The 25,747-nt window shown below is 42.5% G+C and overlaps 1 protein-coding gene across 5 annotated transcripts in view; it reads left to right on the top strand.

The window, feature by feature from the left end:
* The first annotated feature begins 655 nt into the window (after positions 1-655).
* LOC143215827 (uncharacterized) overlaps positions 656-25,747 on the top strand; it is a 362,235-nt gene continuing 337,143 nt past the window's right edge. For 3 of the 5 annotated variants that reach the window (XM_076438371.1, XM_076438367.1, XM_076438368.1), the window contains exon 1: positions 656-8,846. In XM_076438371.1, coding sequence (XP_076294486.1) covers positions 8,832-8,846 — 15 coding nt within the window. In that variant the 5' untranslated portion in view covers positions 656-8,831. The remainder of the gene's footprint in view (positions 8,847-25,747) is intronic. The other 2 variants (XM_076438370.1, XM_076438369.1) reach the window with 2 other exon arrangements.

Raw genomic sequence — 25,747 nt, 5'->3', positions numbered from 1 at the left:
TCAAAGCAACAATTCTGAGCGGCACGAATCAACGCAACCTCCTAATGTTCCTTTCCACCTGCTTAATTAGGAGCCGTTGTCTCACTGAACATGAATTCGCAGGTACCTGACGAAACGGGTAGCCGACAGGGGCTACCAGCCTTTCGTGGTGATACTTCCGGAGAACGAGGCCAGCCAGAGTCTGTACAAGAAGCTGGGCTTCAGGAAGCTGTACCAGACGGTTCGGATGACGTTCATGCCGTCGGCGTGGCTGGAGGAGGAGACCGAGTCGAGTAGCATCCTCAGGGATAACCTGGAAAACGCGGTTAGACAGTTGACGATCGAGCAGAAGGTGGTGAACGCGTTCCAGAACGAGGAAGTTGTGGAGGAAGGTGCGGAGGACTGTGTAGAGCAAGACACCGAAGCGATCGTCGAGGAACCTGAAGAGGATGTTGAGCAGGGCGAGAATCAACCTGTGGAGGAGGCTGAGGTCGCCAAGGATGGAGTAGAGGTGATCGAGATGCCAGGTGAAGGGGTGATAGTGGAGGAAGTGGCCGAGGATGCTGAAGTAGCGACGGAGGTGCAGGAGCCGTCGGGAAACGTCGAGGAGACGGCGAATGACAGCGGTGGCGATCAGGGCGACGGAGGAACGGACGCTGCCGACGCGGAATAATGAAATTACACGTTCGATTATTCGATAAATGGTCCACGATTTAAGTCGCGTTGCTCGCTCGGGGGCTGCTCTCCCTGCCAGAGGCGGTGACGTGCCTCAGCACGGTCGCCTCGCCCCGAAAAATCTATTCATCGATCGGACCCCGTAGTAGCTAGACGAACGTCGTCGTATCGACGAACTAATCAGAACCAAAAGCTTGACGAGCACCATACACATTTCGATCCGCCGGGAATAACACAGACGATTGTCTCAGTGTCCTCGTTTTAGACGATTTAACCGGTAGCTTTTGTAACAGCGAAATCGACTCGACGAGAACAATTGAAAGTAAACAGAATTCAGCAGTCTCGTGCGATAGACGTCCGTACACTTTTGCCATGGTCCCGGGATGATCGATGGTGTGTCCTAGGGTGGCGTCGTTTCTCAACGGGGGGAGAGAGGCCCCCAAGCGACTCGCGCGACGGCATAGAGAAGCTGAGTAGGGAGACAGAAGGAGGGTAAAAACAAACAAAGCAAAGCAAAAAAAAAACAGAAATTATTTTAAGGAACTTAACGACATTAAACGGCACCGCGTTCGTGCGAGGCTTCAATTACGCGTACGATTGATGCGTACGGTTCCGCGTACGGTTCCTCATATCAGACTGTTTCGGAGAATGTCGTGAAGGTCTCAGGAATCAGCTAGATGTATCCTTTGGGTTGCCAAGGTTAGATGGTTTCAAAGTCTATCCAGTACCTCGTCTGGTATCTTCCTGTTGTATTTGGTGGGTTCATTGTTTCAGATGTTTAGCGTTGTATTTGTCATGATCGTATATCTTCGTTGCGTGGTTGACGTGGTCGATCCGGCACCGATCGGCTATGCTCTCGTCGCCGCCAAGCCGGGTTGGCCGTCCTAATCGGTGACCGTAGATTCGCGGAGTCCTCGAGGAAGAAAAATAATATGAAAGAACGGTACGGCGCGTGTTTTTATCAAATTTTAAACTGTAAGTCGGTTAGGTGTACCACGGGAGAGACCGAACCCGGTCCAGCGGCCGCTCGGTGGTTTCCTCGTCGCACAATGAACAGGACACGGGAACGTTCGTACGTTAGTTTACTTAGCGACCAAAATCCAACAGATAGACTTTGAATTACGAAGCGTTCGTATCCAATCGAATCCTCTCACGAGCTGAAAGAGAGAAAGAACGAGAGAACGAGAGAGCGCGCGCGCGCGAGAGAGAGAGAGAGAGAGAGAGAGAGTGTGAGAGAGAGTGTGAGAGAATGAGATAGAACACCGCGGTTCGCTCGGGAGATTTTCGCGCGGTGAATCGATCTGTGATTGTAATTCCCTTGTATAAAGTAGCGTTTCGAACAAAAAAGAATTCCGAAGCCTCGTGCGACCTCGACACGCTTTCCTTAATATGTAAGTAGAAGTAAAATTGCTGTGCCCGTGCGCTCGACCGTAATTGAATTTCAAGCAGAGAGCAGGCTCGTCGCTCGAAGCTTCTTCGAACGCGTACGGTATTTTTCGATTATACACGGCTGAGAGCGATGGGGGAAGTCGCGAAGACAAAAAACAACGTGTACGCCAGGGACTATGTCGTTTACCCGAAATCGAAGGATCTTCTCACACGTGACTTTCCTCAGTGCTTCCGCGAACCGTAGGGAATCCCGAATTCCAGCTTTTCTTATCCGAACCGGTGTAAAAGGAACACGCCGAGGAAAACCTGTGTGTACCGTCGCGTTTTGTCGCGGCGTTCGGTCCAGCGTGCGAGCTAAACGATAATAATATTAATAGGAACGATCCAGACGATTAATATTATTATTAGTTACAGAATTGTACGTGTATAAAAACTATTGAACATAACCGCGCGCAAAACAGGAGAGTCCGGTCTGCCCGGCCTCAGTTCACCCGAGGATTTAACGTTAGGCGACTATAATACTACGTAACTATAGCTGGTAGCTATTGTTTGTATCGTTTTTTCTACGTTTCATAGACGCGAATATCGTCGACACCGCACGAGAAAAAGGGAAATATTTAGAACAGAGGCCCGGGAGGCCGTAGCCGGGACGACCGTGCGATTCCTCGAAGGCCCCTCCTTTATTTTCGATTTTCGACAGTTCCGGGGGCCAGCTGTGATATTTTCCCAAACTCCACCTATGCTCCGGTTGCAAGTACCAAATTCGCGGGGGGCCAGCTGCGACCTGGACCGCAGTTTTCCGAATGAAACACGCTCTGAAACGAATATTTCATTCGGTAACCAGGTTGCAGCTAGAGGCGCGCGAGAACCCGAAGATGTGCGGTACCCGATGGTCAGGATAGATCGAGACGGGTTCCCGAAAATTTCCGGACCCTCGAATATGTCAGATTCCATCGCGGGTACCGGAAATTGTCGGGTTCTCGCGCAGCTCTAGTTGCAGCTAACCCCGTGGTTTCCTCTAGGCAAAAAGTTTCTAGATCGTCTTCGGACCGACGGGACTCGCCCATTGTCCCGTCCCAGGACGCAACAAATTTCAATTTCGATGAACAAAACGAAACCAATCGCGCGTTCGGTCGCGGCCACCCCGGCGAGAGTAATTGTACCCCTCTCGCGGACGAGTACGGTCGCCGCTAGTAAGTTGCCTTGTGTTCATTTTTAACTAGTTTCCCGTTACTTCCGGTTTGTGCACAAACCTCGAGAGAACAATCATAATATTCGTTTACTGGCGCGAACACTCTCGTCCGGCGCGACCGCGACCACTCTGTTTCCGAACAACTTACCTCCTAAAGCTATTCAACGATCGACCAACACAGGCGTCGATATTTACTACATACACAACGTAGACCAGCGTCGCTCGTACGGCGACCCTAATCGCGTTTACGGTACAATGGAAATTCGATACGATTCGCCACCTTCCGGGTTTACACGATCAACTTGCAACGGATTAGGATATAATCGAATATTATAAATTGTTAAGCGTCGGTGAGAGCAAGAATTCAATGTAATGTCCCCGTCGAACGCGTTCCGCCATGTTTGGCCGTCACAATAATTGTAACCTTAGCCGAGCCAGGATCCGCGTAAACGTAAAAACTCGTACACTCTTCGAGGGCTAAGCTCTGATGGAAACCATACGGCCGTTGCGAGGAATGCGAATTCTATAGCTGGAACGAATCGAAACATGAAACACCGATTTCAACTAGGGCTGTAACTTTCCTTCGAAGGTCGAAGATTTCGAAGTTTCGAAGCTTCGATTTCAGAAACTTCGAAACTTCGATTTCTGAAAATTCGAAGGCGATGAGAATCAAAGTATCGAATTTCAAACCGCCGTAGTAAATTATTAGAAGATTGGAAAAAACAGTCGTGACTGAAAGTTAATATTTTTATTTATTTATTTATCAAAAATCTTGACACGGTGTGAAACTCATAAGTTACAACTTCATACGTTTCGAAGACTTTGAAATTTCGAGCACTTGGAAGATTTCGAAGCTTCGAAACTTCGAAAACTTCGAAACTTCGAAGTTCCCTTCGTTCCTTGGAATCCTTCGAAGCTTCGGAAAAGTTATAGCCCTAATTTGAACGCCATTCTGTCAGAAATTGATCCGTCACCTACGCAAGAAATCAGTTTTATATTCGCCGAAAGTTCATTGTAAACAGACTAAATCCCTAAACTCTGTTCTCATGTGTTGCACGGGGCCAGATATTTTAATAATTCTGTCTTCAATTAAATATTCATTGCTTCAAGCGACGCATTGGAGTAGTGACTGTGCAAATTGAAAACTGAACTGGTAACTATTCATTTTTGGACTGACTTCGAAAAGGAACAAGTTCTCAAAACAACTACTCTAATTGATAGTCCCGATAAAGTCTTCGGATTAGTTTGTATTTATTATTGCAATATAATTGAGTAAATCAATTTTTCCTAGGATCGTCTGAAAGGATTACATGAATATCGTCTCTTACAAAGTGCAATTTTCTAGCTCGAAGTTCATTAATTGAATGACTTCCATTTTCTGAAGTGTCTTTAAAAGCCAATTCGACCATGAATGCAGTAAATTTTTGCTAGCGGACGTCGACTCGGTTATCGATTTCATTCTGTCCTCATAAAAGGCTCTAAAATAGCATCAATGACGCCATCGGCTTCAAAGGTTGTTTTTATTAATTTCATTCCACAAGAGAGAATTTCCGGCGAATAAACAAATTGTTTCTTGAACGGTGAACGAGTTAAACCGAGTGATATCGGCGACTTTCCCAGCGAGTACTCTGCGAGATCTCGTTACCCGAAAGAAGTGGGAAAAATTCGTTTTAGTTCCCGCATCCTAACCTAGATAGCGGCGCGGTGACGTTACGGCGGCCGAGCCGCAGATTTTTCAGAATTGGCGCGCACGGGTTGCTGTTCGCATCGGTTCTCCTACTGAGCTGTGTCAATTAGTATTTCGGACGTGATAAAACCGTTAATTTCTCGTGTCGAGTCGATTGCGTTACTGTATCGGTGATTAAAGTGTTTCGTTTCGTTCTTGAACCCCTTCTCGTATAACAATTGAAATTCTTTAACGAAGATTTCGAACGCAAACTACCGAGTACGTATGTCGTTCTTTGAAATCGACAGAAAACATTGATTTTCGAATTATTTAAATGACTGCAAATGTTTTGTTTTTCCATTAGGCGATTATTCGGCGCGAAGAAGTCGAGAAAGATAATACGGGAAGAGGTTATAGATCTCCGATGACCGTTCTATCGCGCGTAAAATACTTGGAAGACGTCCGATGTACCTTCTCGTCCCACCCGTTGGCCGTCGCACGAAAATAAAAGGAGAAAAAGGTAGATTTTACTCGTCTCTTCAACAGTATAGTCCGCGAAGAGACAAATCGCTCGAATCCAGTTTGATTCGAGACGATTCGACCCGTGATACGCGCACGATTCGCACAAAAAAAAATATACAAATAGTAAAACGGTTTCTCGTAACGGCTCGGCGATACCCACCTACCCTCCGTTTACACAGGTTTAAATAGATCGATTTGGAATTTACTCGCGGCTTCGCTTTCCTCTCAATTTCTCGACTCTTTATCTCCGACTCGCGTGCGATTCTCCCACCGATGCAGAGACAGTTGGAAAGAGGCAGAGCCGGAGCTGCAGAATCGTGGCCGATAAATTTTGAATATTTAAAATATTTTCTTATCGCGTGATATTTACGAAAGCAACGCCAGAACTCCGTCGTGTTTGTCGCTCGAAGCCCCTCTACCCTTCTTCTAAATGTTTCTGCATCGATCACACCGAGAGACCGAGTCCGGTTTTTTACTCGCACAATACATACGTATACGCCTGCATATGAGTTCGCTTTAGGCACCTGATTTCCTCGACCGTTAAATCGTTTCTTCTAACCTACAAAACAAACGGTAATTGATGGCTATTCGCGTCCTTCATTCGTTCCACGCTTACTACCTCCTCCCCACCACCTCTGACAACGTTTTCTCTTTCCTCTTGTTACGCTATTCTAACGGAAAAGTCAGTGGTAAAAGTGTCCAATCGAGAGCAAAAGCACCGGCGGGAGAACAAAAAATAAGAAAGAAAGAAAATAATATATATGGACGGCGAGAATAACAACAACGAAATAATTAACAATTAAATTTATACCAAACCCGCATCTAGAACTCGCTAATTCCTAGCGCTGTGTGAGTCAATGTCTCGCGAGATAGGCCTACGATCCGTCTGTTTGACAACCTACACGAACACACACGTACACACTTCTTCTAACGCTTATTGTAAATATATATATGATATACATATATACATATATATACATAAATATATCCTTCCTATTTCCTCGTGCACGTTGCCTTTAACCGCAACAACAAAAAAAAATCTTTTTCTCTGGAAAGAAACGTTTAAATCTCAGTCCTGCGACGAATGAAAGTTTACCAAACAAATATTTAGAAAAAAAGGGGGAAAAAAGCGGGAGAAGAAGGAACAGAGAGATAGAGAGAGAATGATAAAGAAGATGAATTTATTGCGAAAGCATTGCGAGCACGGTTTAATTGAAACAAGACGATAAGAAATATAGGTTAACACGCGCGGAAACATAGCGTTCGGAGGGCGCCCCGCGAGTAGGCGTCAATCCGTGTGATTTGTATTGTTCGAAAACGGAGAAAAACAAAAGACAAACGTTGATGAGAGACAAATAGACGTTGGACGGGCGTTAGTTTTGTGAACACTGGAAACTGGAAAAGAGCTTTGGGTAATAAATGAAACAAACCAATACGATTTCTTAACGACGGTGTCATTTATTGCTCTCTCACTTATCGACACGGCCCATCCAGCACAAAACCATTCCGTTACAACCATCAATCTGTCCGTTATTTTCGAACTCGATCCATTTATCCTGTGACGGTTGCTCGATACTATCATCGACAGTCCTTGGTCGTTTTATTTCGAAAATCAAAACCGCACGTACGTTGCTGTTCAAATTAACGAAAACACTTGCACTGTCGCTCAAAAACGTGTGTAGTCCACAATCTTACACTTCATTTTTCTTATTATATCATCAAAAATTAAATTCTCACTTGTAACAGAAATTTATTTGTTAACGCAGGTTTACGGATTTTCAATTTTTCAATTGCATCTACGAGGAATTATTCTACAAATTTTTATTTCCTTGGGTACAGGCTATTTAGAAAAATGCTTAAAAATTTGGATAGTACAGCCTCGTTATTTTTACAAAGTCACCTTCGGTGCTCCATAAACATAGTGTTACATAGATGATTATTAGACTGCGGATCTCTATGCAAAATAAAAATGTTCCGCATTGATCATGGGGGCAGTACGAGTAAAATAAAAATTTATTTCATCACTCAATGATTTTGTTGCATTAAAAACGTTACAACATTTTTAAATTGTTCTAATGTTATTTTTTTATATCTCATCCAGCCAATTTCTTCATAAACACATAAAGACCCACAGTCTAATAATTATACTTCGACCTTAGAAATTGTCCTCGGGTCTGAATGTACATAGAAGGGTGTGGGGTACAGTAAATTCGGTAACAAACATACATTCACAGCAGTGGCGCACCCAGAGGGGGAGCCAGGGGGCCAAGTCCCCCACCAAGAAAAAAATGTTCAGCTTCCAAAATTAAAATCGCGGAATAGCCCTGGGTACCGTTGATAGCTATTTTGGCTTTAAAAAAAGGTCATCACGCAAAACCTAGGGCTGGGTTCAACTCGGCCCCCCCCCCCCAAGATTACATCCTGGGTGCGCGACTGATTCACAGTAAATCTATGTATGCATCACGGATTCATTGGGGATTGCGCGAGTCCACATAGTTTCGCGCGACAATGTACAGTGGAACGGGAACGGTCCGAAATGCGCACCGGTGCGCAGTAACGTGTCGCAGACGTTGGGTCCGCGTGACCCAGGCAGCGCACGGTCGAATTGGGCACAGATCATTGTAAATATTTCGACGACATCGTTGCGTCGAGGCTGTCACAAATATACCGTGTATGTCACACAGCTGACAAGTTCAGTTCGACGTCGAGGAAGCATCACGTTTCGCGACCGCGAGTTTAATCACTGTCACCACTTTCAGTCGAGTTCAATAAGATCGTAAGAGTCCATGGAGCACGAACGTCGTCGGATTAAGGTTAGGGCACAGAGAAAATCGGCAAAACACTCGGCGTTGATCGTCACCGACAGGAATCCAGTGGTATCCAGAGAACGGAGGTGGCTCGGTCTGCGAACAGAGATCGTGGGAATGAGACGGCGAGCACGATCGCGATACGGCTGATGTCTGAACGTGCGATCGGTAAAAAGAAGCGGGCGGTATGAAGAAAATCGCGAACGAGTCGCGGTGTTCACGCGGCGAAGGCTCAACGAGAACGAGGAGAGACGACAGGTGACTGGATCGCTGCGCCATGCGCGTTGCCCGCTCGGGCTCGGGCTCGGTCGAGCTTGCTCGTCAACGGTCGGCCGCCTCCGGCGGCTAGTGGTGGGGCGAGCAGTGTATCCGTGACGTCACATAATTAGAGTAAATACAAAGTAGTCTTGATGGGACAGCGGCGTGCGCCGCACCGTGAGTCGCTGGTCCGCGCGCGTCAAACCTATATCGTTTCGATACACGCACACCGCGCTCTCGTGTGTAGACCGTGTTCTATCCGCGCTATGTGCCGTCAGTGTGTGTGTGCCAAAGGATCCTAGATGACTGTGGGAATAGTGAGTGACAGCCGTGCAGCAAAGAAATGGAAAAGATAGAGGTGAGTGTTTGTACGTTTAATCTGCTAGAATTATTTTCTGTGCGGTTGTTGTTGTTGTTTTTTTTTTCGGTGGCCCAACGACTCCGGGTCGGACGGTTGTCCTCTCGGGTTTTCGATAAATAACACGGTGCAGAGTGACTGTTGTGCGCGAGACGTTGTCCACGATGCGTGCCGGGTCTAAGATAACGCGTTACGCGCCGCTTTTTCATCCCCCTTCGCTCGTTCGTTCGTTCGTCCTATACGAATTTACCTCGACTCGTGTTCTCCTCACTACTCGTCCGTAATGCAGAAGTGACAGCGTGCTGATGAGTGGGGGTAGGGGTATGCTCGCTGGAGGGGAGGACGATCGTGTAGTTAGACATCTGGCAACGAATGCAATTGTGTGTATATCTCTTTCTCTCTCCCTCCCTCTCTCCTCGATGTGCCCACACTATTAGACGAACTGATTACTACTACCACAGTCATCCGCCACCTCCACCTCCTTCGCCCATCGTGTCCACTGTTTCATTTTCATGTCTCTCTGTCAACTTTGTGACTCTGCTTTTATCTATCTTTCTCTCGCACGTTTCTTCGCCCCTCTACTCGCCGCCTTCTCCTAGCCCCACCACTCCGTCACGATTCCCCACTCGCTCGCTCGCTCTCTCTCTCTCTCTCTTTCCCGACCCCCGCCGTCTCCGTCTGTTTTACCGACTCGTATGCTTGCTTACTCTTTCTCCCGTTTACATATCTCGCTCGCTGCCTCTCGCTCCCACCCCGTCTCTCCTCGTATATTTGTTCTTTCTCTCTTTCTCGTGCTTCTACCGGAGCACACTTTGTGCTTCTTACTCTCTCTAGTCCCCCATGTTTCTTCTCTTGCTTTAACGTGAACGTGCGCTCTCCCTCGCTCTCTTCTCCCCCCTCTCCTCGTGTTCTCTCATTCTCAGTTAGTGAGGTATTTATAGATGTGCCTTAACCCGATTTAACACAGCCACCTCGACTCGCATTGTCCTAACGACGATTTAATGAGAAATTACATTTTTTTCCCCACTACCCCCTCCCCGCTGTCCCCGAGTCATTTGGTTGTGTGTTCCATTTTTTCTCGTGATATTTGATTCTTCTATTTTCTTTTCTGTCTCTCTGTCCCTATCGTCGTCTTTCATTCCTTTTTCTTTCTCTTTCTCTCCGCGTTTCCCTTTCTCTCTCTCGCCCTCGGAAGCGTGTTATTGTGGTCTAAATGGAATGCGGTAAAGGAGAATCGAAGGGAATAACACACAACAGCACTGTGGGTTCTGTGCACGCGTCCACAAGAGTTCGAATCGATAAGTGCTTCCGTTATTATTAGGATGAAATATTACGGTGCACACACAACGGACGGATAAATTGAGCACGTCGTGTCTTGTTCGGGTAGAAATTTCGAAACCGTCTTTTTTTCGTCGAGGTTCTTCTTTCTTTCTTTCTTTTCCAGAAGAAACGAAAACACAAAAACTCGCGCGCGTGTGTGTGTATACCTAAATACACACGCGTCTTCTCTGTGTATAAATATTTAAGTGTGTTTCGCGAGAAACGAAAAGAACGGCGGCGAGAGTCGGTTGGCGAAAATATATTTCAGCGACGGCGTGTTTATTATTGATTTTATTTTTCGTTCATTTTATTCAACCGCCCCGTCCCACCGCCGCCGCATTCAACCAGAATTATTTATTCGACGCTCGAAAATGGAACAATAATTGGACTGTCCGAGTGCATTTAATAATATTATTTTGCTGCATCCCCACCACTCGACGTTCTATGTGCACCCCCTTGCTCCCCACTCTCTATCTTTCTTTCGCCCGCTCGCCCTTTCTGTTTCCCTTCTCTCTCTCTCTCTCTCTGTCTGTCTTTCGGCGGACGAATTGAATTGAAAGTATGTATACATTTGAGAATTAAATCGATAATGCGGGGTCGCGAGTCACGGCTGGTAATTATTGTATCAGAGCCCGAGGAGAGCGGCGCGGCGAGCGTCATTTTTGTTATCGTAACTCGTCGGAGTACATAATACGCGGAGCGCTCTCTATTGTCTTTTTCTCGTAACGAGGAAACAACAAACTCGTGCAGTTTTTCGTCGCCTTTGTGCCCTCCCACCCTCGCCGCCGCCATCCCTACCCTTCCCCACCGCCTCCACTGCCACCACCACACCACTACCACCACCACCACTACTACATACTACTATGTACCACCATCAGCAGCAGCAGGCAGGAATGGTGACTTAAAATATTCTCTCTCTGGCTTTTCGAATAAAGTGCGCTTTTCCAACGAGCTATTTAACGTTCTTAGAAATTTCTTCTTCGTTTTTCTCTTTCTCCCTCTTTCTCCAGCTTGTGTCTCTCTTTCTTTTTACCCCCGCTCTCTGCCCCCCTACCTCCGTCGCGGTACTCTCGTCCTTGCAGTCGAAACGGGAAATATAAACTGCAAGAAATGCTACTGGCAGATGCAATAATAATCAGTGCGCCGACGAAAATTCCCATCCCCCTTTCGCGACCTGTGCGCCCGAGAGCACAGAGCGTCCATGACGTAATAAAATTATATATTTATACGAGGCGAAGCTATTTGGAGTATGATAAGTGAGGCACGGTGAAAATTCTATTATGCAACATTGAATATACCCTCGCACCGGTGACCGTTTTCTTTTTCCACCCGCGATAATACAACCGACGGATTTTTCAACGGGGAAATTTGTTTCGTGGTTTCCGAATTCCGCGCGACCTCGAATCAAATTAATTCTCTTTTGACCCGCTTCTTTTTTTCCGAGAAAATTCGAGTCACGAAAATCGGTACACCCCCGCAGAAACATTTTCCACGGCGGCTAGAAACGTTAATTAATTTTGTGCACGGGTCCTCAAAAAACACCGATTTTTTCCTCTCGTTTCTGCTAATATATTCCCGCGCTTCTATGCGCGTGATAATGTAATGCATGGTGATAAAAACAAGCCTCGCAGAGTAAGCCACCGGGGAAAAATGTGTGAACTATCTATCGGTTAAATAAAATATCGGTTTTGCGTATCGAGATTGTCTCATTGTTCCGCGATCGCGTTTATTCGAGCGAGCCATCGGAACGTATTAATTACACCGGCCGGACAATCGAAATAATTTAATTAAATCGTAGCCGAGGACCGTTTTCGCGATATCCGTTCCGTAACTTATCCAAGCATAAACAAGCGGTGTAAACAAACGCATCGTTGTTGCTCACTATTTATTAATTCCGCGCATCGGATTAAATAATACGTGGACAGCGATTAAAATAATCCTACGTCCTTGCCGGCGCGCACGCACGGAAACGCACACATGCGTACGCGCTCGCGCGCCTGTTTTCTTGCTTCTTTCCCGTGCGCGCGATTCAAGTGGCTCGTAAAAAATAACAAAACATTTATATTACCTTGGCTGTAATTTCCACGGTGCTCCCTTGTCTCGTTTCCCATCAAGAAGCTCTCGTTGCACGCACACACGCTTCTTTCTCTGCGTGTGTGACCGTGTGTATGCGTCTGTGTTGCAGCTACTGTGCATAGAATCAAAGGAACGCGTTGTTAGTTTCGCTTAAAATTTCCCAATTTCGAAATCCCGCCGGCGAACAGTGGCCCATTTCCATAAAATAGCTGGAATTAATCCGAAAGTTTTCGCCTCGTGACATAAGTTCGAATTAAATCTACGCCGGAAGCTTATACTCCAACTGGGACTTACAGTTAGTGACGCTGTGTGCGTGGTTATGTTTGTAATAACCCGTTGTTTCTCAAGATAAAATAACAATGCATTTTTATAGTTGAAGTATTCTTTTTCAATAAATTTTGTATTTTTATCTGCCACATTAAATTCGTAATTCGCTGATATTATTGTATAAAAATATTCGTTTTTTTAATTTTGAATCTCTTCTAATTGTTTCTTTATGTTTGGATATATTGCAAGCTTTCTAGAATTACGCATACTGACGTCTGTTAAGGTATTGATTAAAAAAATGCATTTTTGAGTTTACTCTGGAACAGACTTTCATTAATTCTTTATGTTTTGGCTTCTATAAATTTTTATATCCGACCGGTTTGGAACGGTTAAAATATTTTTTTTTTGAATGTTTGTAAATACCTAAGCTGTTCCAATAATAAAATAATAGTGTAGTGATAAAAATTGAATGTTCAAATTCAATATGTGACGGACTGAAAAATTTTATTTCTGTTTTTTGCTTTCATATATTTTTTATATCCGACCGATTTGAAACGGTTGAAATATTTTTTTGGAATGTTTGTAAATATCTGAATTGTTCCAATAATAAAATAGTAGTGCATTGATAAAAAAATTAATGTTTCGATCTGTAACCGATTGTCATTAATTCTTTATATTTCTGTGTGTTTTTTGCTTCTATATATTTTTTATATCCGACCGATTTGAAACGGTTGAAATATCTTTTTGGGATGTTTATAAATATCGAAATTGATCCAATAATAAAATAATAGTGCATTGATAAAAATTGAATGTTCAAATTCAATATGTGACGGACTGAAAAATTTTATTTCTGTTTTCTGCTTTCATATATTTTCTACAGCCGAGCAGTTTGAAACGATTCAAATATTTTTTTTGATTGTTTGTATATCTAAATTGTTCCAATAATAAAATAGTAGTGCAATGATAAAAAAATTAATTTTCGAATCTTTGTATCTCTTTCTGCTTCTAAACAAAAATACCAAAAGTGATATTTCTATGCGAGGGTCGAATACGGCATGAAAAACCGATACAAATTTAGCGGCGACCTAAAATTCGCCGGATTCGGCTCGACCTGAAAAGCGGCCGAAACAGTTCGGTCAGTAATTAATATAATCGATAGAGATACGCGTTTTCGCGCAGCTTTTTGCCGCGGTCGTTTCGCTCGGGTTGAACTCGAAAATTGTTAGGTTGCGAATAAAAAGATCTATTTTTGCAACGTGGAATTGCGTCACGTCAGTCAACGGACAGCGACGGTGCCGGTGATCAACAGCACGAGCGCGCGCGCGCGCTCGTCGCAATATTTACGTTTAAGGATTTCAATGTTACAGAAACTCGCTTGTACGCGACGCCTCTAAAGAGATTAAACTTGGAATTTAGTCGAGCGAACCTGTAATTCACGTCGCCGATAACTTCGTTGCCTTCGTGCACTATGAACACGAACATTGCTGTCTGTGTGCGGCGTTCCCTCGCTTGCTCGCTCACGCGCGCATGACCGTGTGCGTGCGAGCGGACGACAAAAACAAAAACGTTTCTCACGGCAATCATTTTCGCCCGGGGATTTATGTAATATAATATTTCGCTCGTCGTTGTTCTTGATTCCGTCTTGTTCTCTTTTTCATCCTCGTTCTCTTGTTTTGTCCTTTTTTTTGCTCCATTTTTCCCTGGTGCGTTTGCGCGCCGGTTTCAGCGAACGAGTCCGCGAATCGACCGTGAATACAGTCGATAAAAATACACCGACTGGCTAAAATTGTCCACGCAATGATAATCGTCCCGTGATCCCTCGGTTGTTCCTTTTCTAATTGCGAATCGTTAATAAATTTTACGGAGGCGCACGCTTCTCTACGACCGTATCAAAACGCTATAAAAATTTATGGCAACGTAATTTTTCTGCCCGCCCGGGAAACCGCGATATTCCTCCCCGCTCACGATTTGTAATTATAATTCGTTTCGAGGCTAGCCTGTGCATGCACACTGTTGCACTCGAAGGAGAACTGTTCGCGAAACCAGGACGTGTATGATGTGTTTCGTTCCCCCTCTCTCTCTCCACCGCACTCGCTCTCTTTTCCTCTCGTTTTTAATCTTATTACTTCAATCCGTCATCTAGTTTCCGATTCTATCTCCAGAATTAGCAATTTTGCAAATATTCCTCGCGTACCTTTTCCCCGTTTATTAACGGCGGTAATGCGTATATGCACGGCGAATAAAAAAAAAGCCGTTCGGTTTCGTCAATAAATAATTCATTATTTCTGTTCGAATAAAAAGGCAACATAGTTGAAACTCGCGATTCGTTTCCTCCTTTTCTTGCGCCTCGGAGTGGCCGAGGATTTTTGTAGTACAAGGACAACTGCTTGCGAAACTGACGCAGATAACGAATGTTCACTTTTCGATTTGTTAATTCGCTCGATAAGTAAGCTGCTCGTTTTGTTTGAATAAAAAGGTGCACGGCTGGAACTACGTGTTTGTTTCCTGCTTTTCTTGCGCTCGGCAATGGTCAAGGATTTTGCCCGGGATAAAGAATATTCATTTTTTCATTATCTTTTAGTGATTCGTCAATCTTGTTCGAACAAGGCAGTGTCATTTCTAAAATTCAGAACACGTGTCCTATCGTCTCCGTGCCTTGAAATGGTCAAAGATTAGATAGAAATAGAGAATGTTCATTTTTTAAATTTGTTTAGCCATCACTGCTTTTATTCCAATGAAACAGTCGTTCCATTTTTACGCCATAAAATGGTGAACCATTTCGTCCTTGATAAAGAATATTAATTTTCTAATTTGTCCAGTGATTCATCAATGTTGTTTCAACAAAATAGTGCCATTTAAAATGGTCAAAGATTTAGTCAAAAGTAAAGAATGTTCATTATTCTTTTATCATAATGAAATAGACATTGTTAAAATTAAGAGTATACCGACAAAGAATATTAATTTTTTAATTATTTTAGTGGTATTGTTAGAATTCCGAGTTCGTTTCCTGCCAATCTAGCGTCCCAAAATGTCTACGAATTTTTTCAGACCGGAGAATCTGAATTGTTTAATTTGCTCAGTCATTCGCCGCATTCGTTTGAATAAAACATCGCTATTGTTGTAATTCGGTGCGCATTTCCTGCGTTTTCGCGCCAGAAAATGTGTGCGGAGTATTTAGTAGCACAAGGATGACTGCTTGCGAAACGGCGAGGCTTTCCATTTCCTTGAAAATAAATATTAAATCCAACAAACCCCGTCGAAGCACTTATTACGACATATAATTTAATGTATGAACGCACAGAAACGGAGTGCAATTATTCCCGCGTTCCGCTCAAAGTCGTTTTAACCTAATATAACCGACAGCTCGAAGCCATTTGCAAACAAAGCAGATTGAAATTAAGCGCGTTACGTGCGCGACGCTGATGCAATTGAGTCTCATTCTGTTTTTTTTTTTAGCAATTTATTCAACGCGACCAAACAAATACAATGTACACAACGTAATTTCGAGTCTATATGTACATAGAGCACAAGCGTCGTCGGTGCGTCGAGTCTGCGAGACGCGCGACGGTCGATATCGATTGCAAGGCTCTCGTTCTAAAATATCGCGTAAACTACTTGTTATTTCCGAAGAAAAGGAAAACTATTTAGCTATTTTACAAAGTGACGTAAACTTTACGTGAGCGATAATCGGCTGGCAGCGTTTACGTCACCGGCAAGCGAATGAGCTAATATAAACATAGTTTATATCCACAGCAGAATTTTATTCCTCAGGTCTTATCGTACGCGAACATTATTACCTCCCACGGTATTTTTATCCGCGTTTAATTCCAACATTGTAACATTATGTCGCCCTTATTCCTATCCGAGTGTGCTTTTCTTAATAAAATTCATAAGGCCGAATTATTTTGTTTTGCGACTCGCGTGGGACATGCAATCGTATTTTATAATTTTATCAACGAACAATGTTAATTGGACAAAACTCGAGATTTAAAATGCAAATGGATTTGTTAAGAGTTTGACTATTTAAACGTTTCATAGTGTATATTGATTTTCCACGTTATATTGTACTCCCTCCGTGTCATAATAATAGCAGCGAAAGAAAATAAATATAGCACGCAACATTTGTTATCAAAAAACTGGGTTACATTAAACAATTAATTAAAAATATTACTGCTAATTTTTATTTTGAGTGTTAAGATAGTTTCTGGACTTTTCAATCATTTCGTTACTGCATTTTGATCTTGTAGGTAGAATATTGGAGCCATCGTTCTTCATTGCTTCCAGCATCATTTGTTTTTTCATCTTACTTTTACAATGGCTTGATATTCAACTGAAATAAAACAATGATTTGAGTTGATTTCGATCAACGGATGAAATTTGAAAAATAGTTATAATTCGTAATAATTACGTTAACCGAAAAATTGAAAGATGTGTCGAAACAAATGACAGATTTCGTGAAACATTGATTGTTGATTGAAGGCTTCGCAATTTTGCGCTGCAACATAACTTGCAGCTGCATTCGCCAATAATTCCCGTTTAAATATTCACTTGCTACTATTATTATGGGACAAAGGGAGCATCATATTTACGTTAACATTTTGACGCGTCAGTCGTATACGAACCACACAATATTTCTATCACATTGGAAAATCAATATGCAATCTATTCTGAAATTCTATTAAAATCTACGAGGGTGACAAGAATCACTGTTTTGATAACAGTGCTGAATTATTTGAATTAAAAAAATGTTTAATATACCACGTTTTAAAATAATTTTTCTTAGCCCCGTACAGAGAGTCCTGAAAATTTGTGATTGTGAATTTTGAATAGCTATGAAAATACTTGCAAGAATTAAAACGAAAAACTTGTGACTTAGGTGAACTACTCATGCATCAATTATCTATCTTACAAGTATTTTCTACATGGTTAATTAAAGTATTTTATACTTTTTAGTCCGTCTTGAAAACGTGGTATATTAAACATTTTTTTTAATTTAAATAATTATTTTCTGCAATTTAGTCTTGCGTGTGTGAAATTTCTCAATCGATTTCAAACATTTTGATGAGATTACAAAAGAGACATCTGGTAAATTTCAGGTTTATTTCAGTCTCTCTTCACATGATTATATCTGAAATAGAAAATTGCAATTCCTTCCTAACTCTAACGGACAGACAGACAAGAAAACGAGTTAATATTGCATTGTCATCCAGTTTCCAGCTATATTTCAAGTTCCAAGTCTCTAGCTCATCGGCAAGTTAGTTTAAAATCAATTGCAAAATTTGCGCCGAACGGACAAACAGACAGACAAGAAAGCGAGTTGATAAAAAATTTGTACGGAACAAACAGACAGACAAGAAAGCGAGCTAATAAAAACGTGGTAAAAAGGGAAGGTTTCGGATTGGAATCGCGGAATAATTCATCGGGTGATCGCGTCGCGAATTTTAGAGCGCGCTGTATTGTTTCCCCACTCATTAATTCAGCCGGTAATCGGCCGTGCATAGGATATTTCGTTACATTGTGTCGCGTGTACACATGTGTTTGTCAGAGTCTCACTGTCTCTCTCTCCCTCTCTTTCCGCCGCGGCGTTGTCTTCGTGGGAGCTGTTGTGCGCTGGCAAACGCAAACACACATCTACAGCCAGAGTCAAATTCAACGAACCGAGCCGGACAGGTGCTTCGCTGACAATGAACCGCATTGTGTGCATGCGCGCCCGTGTGTGTACGTGTGCGACAACTCTCGCGCGCACCTATGTAAATCTACTTCAATTCAAATAATGATCGCGACGCTGAAACACACTTTTGTAGTTACCGCGGCGCGAGTCGGACGCGCGCGCCATACAAAAACCGGCCGCCAGATAAATTTTACGATCTTTCAACGGCCAAACGAAATTAGCCGATAATTCATCGGCGCCCCGGGCCCCCCTCCCCCTCCCTCCCCTCTGACCCGTTCGGTCGTTGCCGCCCCTGTTCAACGGGATTCAATTGCCGATTCATAATTAAAATTTGTACGCACGCGACCAGGCATATTTATTCGCGCGAGCGAGAACGAGCAAGCGCGACCCTCCACGCTAGCGTATCGATCTTCTCGTTTGACCGAGTCACTGCCACTCGCAATCGGCGAAAAGTTGAGGTAGCTCCGGTTAGGCTACTTCTGTTAGGCCCGCGGAGACACTGGCTAAATTCACGGGAAAATATTTCGCCGCAAAATCCCCTCGTCTCCTGATGCTTTTTGTCTGCAGCTGGTGTGTACCTACACGTCTTTTTGTTTAAAATATTTACTTGAAATATTTTGTATTTGAAATATTTCTTGGCAGAACGATTGTATTAGCGAAGGCACTGTTATCGTAAGAAACCATAATACATAGTTGGCAAAGTAAACTTGTTTTTAGCTGAGTAACTCTATTTGCGTGTCGCAAAGTTCATCGTTCAAAACAAACTATTTATCATTTACCTTTTTTCAATGTTGGTCTGCCTTTTTGTGTCTAACGGTTACTAATTATTCTCTATTTTCGAATAAAAATTACATATATCATACTAGAATTGAATCATACTACATTGTACCATATTATACTTTGGCATATTTTAGTATATTATAGTGCATTCTCTAGTTACTAGATAATAATAACTAGACTGCGGATCTTTATGCATTTATAGCAAAATTGAGTAGACGAAATTCAAAATTGTTGGAAAATTTTTAAAATTGAAGATAATAATATATCATTTCTCCTCTATATTAAAATCGTGAAGGGAAGAAACAACAAGCACTTTGGTTTCTATCTCTTGCAATCGATGCAGACAATTTTTATTTTGCATAAAGATCCGCAGTCTAATAATAACATGCTAGAATGCAGTACATTCTCTGCCATAGTTTCCACATAAAATTCGTAAAGTAAATTTTATCTTTATTTTCAATTCAGTTAAATGATGAAATTGAATCTACTTCGCACTCGAATTTCTTCAGTGTTTATTTCCACGAATGTCTATGCGTCTAAACAGCGTGGCGTGTAAGTAAGCAGAAAATGTTTCTCGATAATTCGGCCTTGAAGAGGTTAAATACGGATCCGTTTCGAATTTGTCGCGAGTAACATCGTCATTTACGGGGCTTGTCACTCCCGCAACGTGTTCATCATCGAGATTAAAATCCTTTGATCGGAATTTTCGAAATCCTCTTTGCGTAGCGCGCGTGAATGCAGCGCTCGCTCGAAAAAAAAATACGACACGAATTTTCAGCTGCCGGTCTGTCGGGGATTTCTCCATCTGGCACACTCGCGCGTAATGCAATCGATGAGATGCAGTTTATTGCAGAACTTGCGCCTTGAGCAAACTCCCGACAGGAAATAAGCGTGTTCGGCAGAAATTCATTCTGCCTTTGAACACGACTGAACAGGTACATTTACGTTCGAGATTGTAACAATTGTACCACCGTGTTATCTATCGTTACGTAAATGTAATATATAATTTCCTTAACGATTATTTCAAAAGCAAAACCGTCAAACGCGTTTCACGGTGTTCGGTTCACGTTCAGCCTCAATATTGTCGAGGTTACTGTTTTGACCGATACCAAATGTTTGTCTATCAACGGTTCCGAGAGACAAATAGCCTTTGTTCCGTTCAAGTTCATACGTAGCAATTCCAGTGACTTTGAAATCACTGGCTCGTTACCACTTCGGAAAGCATTATCGAATCATTGCTGACGTGCCCGTAATTTACCGGCGATCAATTTACAGTAATTCCTTTGAAAGAATTATCGGTGAAATTATATAATAATAAAAAAGTTATTTGATAAATTGTTTTATTGTAGTAATTATTTAAAATAGTATTGTAGAAGAAATTTAGTTAAATTTTAAGAAGCAGAATTTATTTCTGTACCTTTTGTGTCGGGGGTAATTAAATTTAAAATATAGTTTTATATAAATCTCGAATATAAATGAGCTAATTAGATGAAATTTTTTTTGTGGCATAAAGAGATTACAAACATTTAATTTTATGTGAAATGTACTTCGAATTTTTAGATTTCTAGTTTTTTTTAGAAATGATTTTAATGCATATGTCCTTCGTATATAGGTCCAGACTGCACGTTTATAAACTTACCTGTCCAAGATTCATTTTTTAATGCGTTTTGTTCGAGCTTTGATTCGAAGACAGTCCGAGGGAGAATTCAACAGGGAGGAAGTCGGGCTTTAGGGTGGACTGTACAACAGGGGTAGGATATTCGTCTAAATCGTGGCCGTTGATTCGGCGTAGTTCGTTCTTTGCCCCCTCTATCGTCTCGGGGCTCCCCCCTCGGCTCGTTCCCGCTCTTTCCTGCTAACGACATTAAAGGAAAGTACCCCGTAGCTGCCTTAATGGAATTTACTTTTGTAGCTTCGCAGAGCTCACCATACTTTACAGAGTAAATTGCACCGCGAGGGCGGCTCTCGGGGAAACAAGTGTCTCGATTTGACGCGGACAATAGGACGTGCTACTTGCGATATTATTTCGCGAACGGCGAATCAAAGGCAACCCTATCTCACCCCTTTCCGCTCCCGAATCGCTCGAAAAAAGATCCTTGAACACGCGAGCTCCAAGATTTTTCCAGAAACTTTCATTAACAAATAATGCTCCATCAAAAATGCACGCTACCTTTTTTTGATTTTAATTATTTTTTAACGAGACCTTTACCAACATATTCGCGGCATTTTTCCGATAAAAATGAGCCCGAGCATGACACAATTTGGAGGTAATTTGCTCGCGTAATTCACGATTCAGTAGAACCTTCGTTATCCGAATCGATATCTCCATTAGTTCTGAGATTGAAAATATAATAAGAGCGGAAACAATTTGTTGATTTAAAGTATCATTCTAGTCTCCTTGAGAAACAATGTTATCGTCAGCTACGAAATTTGTTATTGCTGTTCGGCTGGCAGTGTATCCGATGTTAAACATTAATTCAATGTTTCGCCGAGTTCTCTGGGTCGGTAGATGCTATAATTCCATAAACTTCCGCAGTCTAATTGTTACTAACCATGCCCCAGCGAGGCTGTACACTAGTGTACACTCCCGGGCATAAGTAATCGAGCGCTCTCCGCGTCGATAACCGCGAAATAAGGACGAATCAATCTCACGGCATTACATAAACAATGAAAATTACGACTGTCCATTAATGGCTTGCGTTACAGAGCAAGCCTGTCGTACACGTAGCCATTTGAAATATCTTTTTCACTTAGCGTGACCGTTTCGAAATCACTGGAATTATTAAACAACCGATCGTCGACGTCTTTTAATTGTGTAAACGCGGCTACGAATTTCGAGCTCACGGTTATGTTTCATATTTTTCCAACAATTTCCGAAAACGCTTTCAAAGCCGCAGCGGGAAAAATGAAATAAACCGCACGGGGGATTGCTTTACAAACTTGCGCCTGTATCACAGTCTCCATTCTCGTTAGAACAACCAGGTGTTCGTTGGGTTATGGTCGTCGACGTGCGATCGTGTGTCTGTGCGAATCCATTGAAAACGGCTTTCACTCTTCGGGAACGTATAAAATTCGCATCGAAGACTATAAAGCCACGGGACACGAATTTATTGCGATGCAACTTTCCACCGGGGGTAATGTTGTTAGTATTACTGGCCGACTATTATCATTATTGTTGTTATTTCTTTTTATTGTCAATGTATAGCGATTGCTAAACGGTCCTCGATGCACTCTCGAGCCTGTATCGCTGCAGTCGACGACTGTTTCCTCCGCATCCGAGCCCGTTATCTTGATCGAACGAAAGCCTCTTATCGACTCTTTACTTTGACGAGTGCCTACTGCACGCGATCAAACAAATCTAAACGCGTTAGGAGAAACGATGCCAGTCGTGTTTTCCAAATCGAAAAAATATCGGGACACGAGAACCATCCAGAAAGTGGATTCCAAATTTAATTTCCAAGATGTCTAGTCTCCGTTGAATTTTATTCCGTGTAGAAATTGAATTTATTTATTTTTTCAGACATATGTTTTTCAGAAATGTAGTCACATTAATCGCGAATATTTATGCAATTTATGGAAACCATCCAGAAAGTAGATTTAAAATTTAATTTTCAAGATGTTTCGTCTGCTTTGAATTGTATTCAACACAGAAATAGAATTTATTGATTTTTTTCAGACAGTATTTAATACTGCAGTAAAACAAGAACATCGCTAATAAATGTAAACGTGAATGTAAATTAACGTTGACAATATTTTATTCCAGACCCTAAATTGTTATTGTGCCAGGCTGTAGAAAAATGTAAAAAAATTCTGAGATGCTTATTGTTGTCTGTATTCCAATGTATAAGTGTTAAATGTACAACCAATTTCACAGTGAATGTACAAATTCAAAGGAAGCTAAAAATGAATGAAATTATTGCTTTACATAAAAATGGAAATTTGTTTATCAGTTATACTATCGCAGTATTAATCATCAAGTAACAACATCGATTACTTTTCGTTGAAACCGGTATTCGAAGTGACCTCGTGACTCTGCTGAAAAATAAATTGTAATAAAAGTAAAGATGGTCGACGTGTCGTATTTTTCGCGCGGACTGTACGCGATGCTAAAATTCTAATCGGCAAAATTAGTTACGGGGAGGGGAGGGGGGATGTACAGTCACGGCGGAAAGTCTGGCTGACCGCGTTTGCAAGTAGGAAAGTTATGAAATCTCAATTCAGCAACGTAGAATCCGTTCGTTCGCTAACGGTGCGCGTGCGTGTGCGTGCGTTTGCGTTTTGCGTTTGCGTATGCGAACGGGTTGCCGGTGTGTGAGTGCGCGCGCGCGTTGTGTTGTTGGCTGGCTGTTATTTCTTTTGATGGGCGCGACACGCTGTTCCCCAGCAGTCACACGCGAACGAGAACCGTCTTTTCGATCGGACATTTTAGTTTTCTCTTCTCCTTCCGGCTGCGATCGGTTTCCTTATACAATTCTGCAGATTAATCCCGTTGATTTCGCATGAAAAAGCCAAGAGCCACGACAGGAGGGAGGGGTGATCGATAATAATTAATATCGAACGTGGAAGTTTGAAGCTTTCCTAAATAATGGGCGCCGAATTAAATCGAACAAGCCCGCGGCTCCGTTTCCGCTGCTAATCAACGCGATACGAGCGCGTAATTACAATTTACGTAATTAATAATGGTAATTGCGCGTGCGTACAATATGTGTCCCCTCCGACTTCGCGGAATGTTTAAACAAGAAAAAATTGCGGGTACGCATTCAGCCTGACAACAAGTAACCGCTATGGTTAATGGCAGTGCGGTATATGTACACTTAATTTCTGCTATTTCTGTTTAATTAAAACGTAGCTGGGCGAGGCAGATAAATAACGGATATTCTAAAGGTCGCGTGCGATAGTGGCATTAATTGTAAATACAAAAAGTCGACACCGAGAATGAAAAAAATTAACGAACGAATAACCTCGTAAACATAAATGATTCGCGAAGTCATTTCGGTGTCGTGAATCGCAATTTTCATAAAATAAAACAATACGAACAAATTTGCTGAAGTACGGAATAATAAAATGCTGAACTACGTCCGCTCGAATGTTTAGAGATAACAACAACATTTTCATTGCGCAAGTTAAACGCACGAATAAATAACGGAAGAGTATAATCTGCGAAATAAAACGAAAAGAAATGAAAAATACGAGCTGGATGGAATAATTGTAAAAAAATACGTAATGAACGGAATAAAATGAGAATAAACGGGGAGGATATACAATATGGACGGAAAATAAAATAAATTATTTATTGAACACCTAGTATAAATACGTCGATGTGTTGTCGAGCGAGCGCGTTAGAGTAATTCTGATAACGATGACTGTAGCCCTGTTATCGCTACAATACTAACGGCCACTTATCGCGCGTATGCAAGTATTAAAGTATTTGCCACGAGCGACTTTGTTTTAAAAGAAATACCCAGGAAAACCAGAAAGTAAACAATTCTGAAATTTACTGAGGTCGGTTACAATTATACGGAAAATTATAAGTAAACAATTCTGAAATTGTGGGGCGATTGTTTCGGAGCCGAAGCTGGGCTCCGATAAAAATGACTGGTTTCTGAGGTTAGAATTGTACGGAAAATTATACACACACATAAGTAAACAATTCTGAAATTTTGGGGCGATTGTTTCGGAGCCGAAGCTGGGCTCCGTTCAAGATGGCTGGTCTCTGAGGTCGGTTACAATTACACGGAAAATTCGCCGGGTTCGCGGGGGTGGTTGGTCTCGAGCAATTGACCTCGTTGGAGCGCGTTACAAAGCTGCCTTATGCATAGGACACGCGATCGAAACGACCGCGTTATTGAATTCGTGGCGTGCGTAAAGTAAATAGAAGGGGGCACACACACCGTAGTGATACACGAAGTGTGTATTGTAATGCGACGAGGCTGCCGTATAACCGAACAAAAAGACGGGAAAAAGAGGAACGAAGAAAAAATAGAGGATGCTTAAAATACATTTATGCAACGTGTCGCGCGCATTTCACGCTAATGAATACCGAAGAAGAAAGAGAGAGAGAGAGAGTGAGCGTACGCTGATGGAAAACAAGGGGGAGAAGAAAAAGAAAAGTCAGAGACAGGAAAAATTCTGATACAGGATTTTTTCTCACCGGCCTCTGGGATACAGAGGGCGCAAAAATGCTGTTGTTTTCTTTCTTCGCTCAACGTGCTCACTCTTCTCTCTCTTTCTCCTTCTCTCTTCGCAGCTTTAATGGGCTTTCCGCGCCAACACTCGCGGGTGTAGTTATCACGATTATGGTCAAGAGCATAACAGACCTCGTTGAATTTCCCTGTAATGGTGTTACATGAACGAAAGGAAGGCCGGATTATCGCTAATAGATAATTCCCCGGTCGACGCGTTTCGAATGGGGGAATTTTCTTTTTCGCTGAGACGTACAACATTCCCGCGGATGCGTTACGGTCTTAGCTCATCGTCGCAATTATCGTTCTTACACGGTTGACCAAACGACGCGGTGATTTAAACCAGTGAAGAACACCGGCTGGACTATTCGCCATCGTTCGAGATCCGGTGAAAATGCTAAAAAATTCGAATAAGTTGTAACAGGTGTTGGGAAATTCCGTTATCCTCCTCTATTATCTGTCCTATCACGAAAGTAGCAAACAATTAGACTATTATAGAAGCTTCTCCTATTACGACAGCGGTGAGCAATCAGACTATTGTAAAGGCAATGATCAGTGCCATGGGAAAACAGTGTTTTACGACAGACTTGAATTTTTTATTGTCG

The sequence above is a fragment of the Lasioglossum baleicum genome, chromosome 14, assembly GCF_051020765.1.
Source record: "Lasioglossum baleicum chromosome 14, iyLasBale1, whole genome shotgun sequence".
In the NCBI taxonomy this organism is placed as follows: Eukaryota; Metazoa; Arthropoda; class Insecta; order Hymenoptera; family Halictidae; genus Lasioglossum; species Lasioglossum baleicum.
Note: the sequence above shows the minus strand (reverse complement) of the source record. Positions and strands in the feature narration are given on the sequence as shown.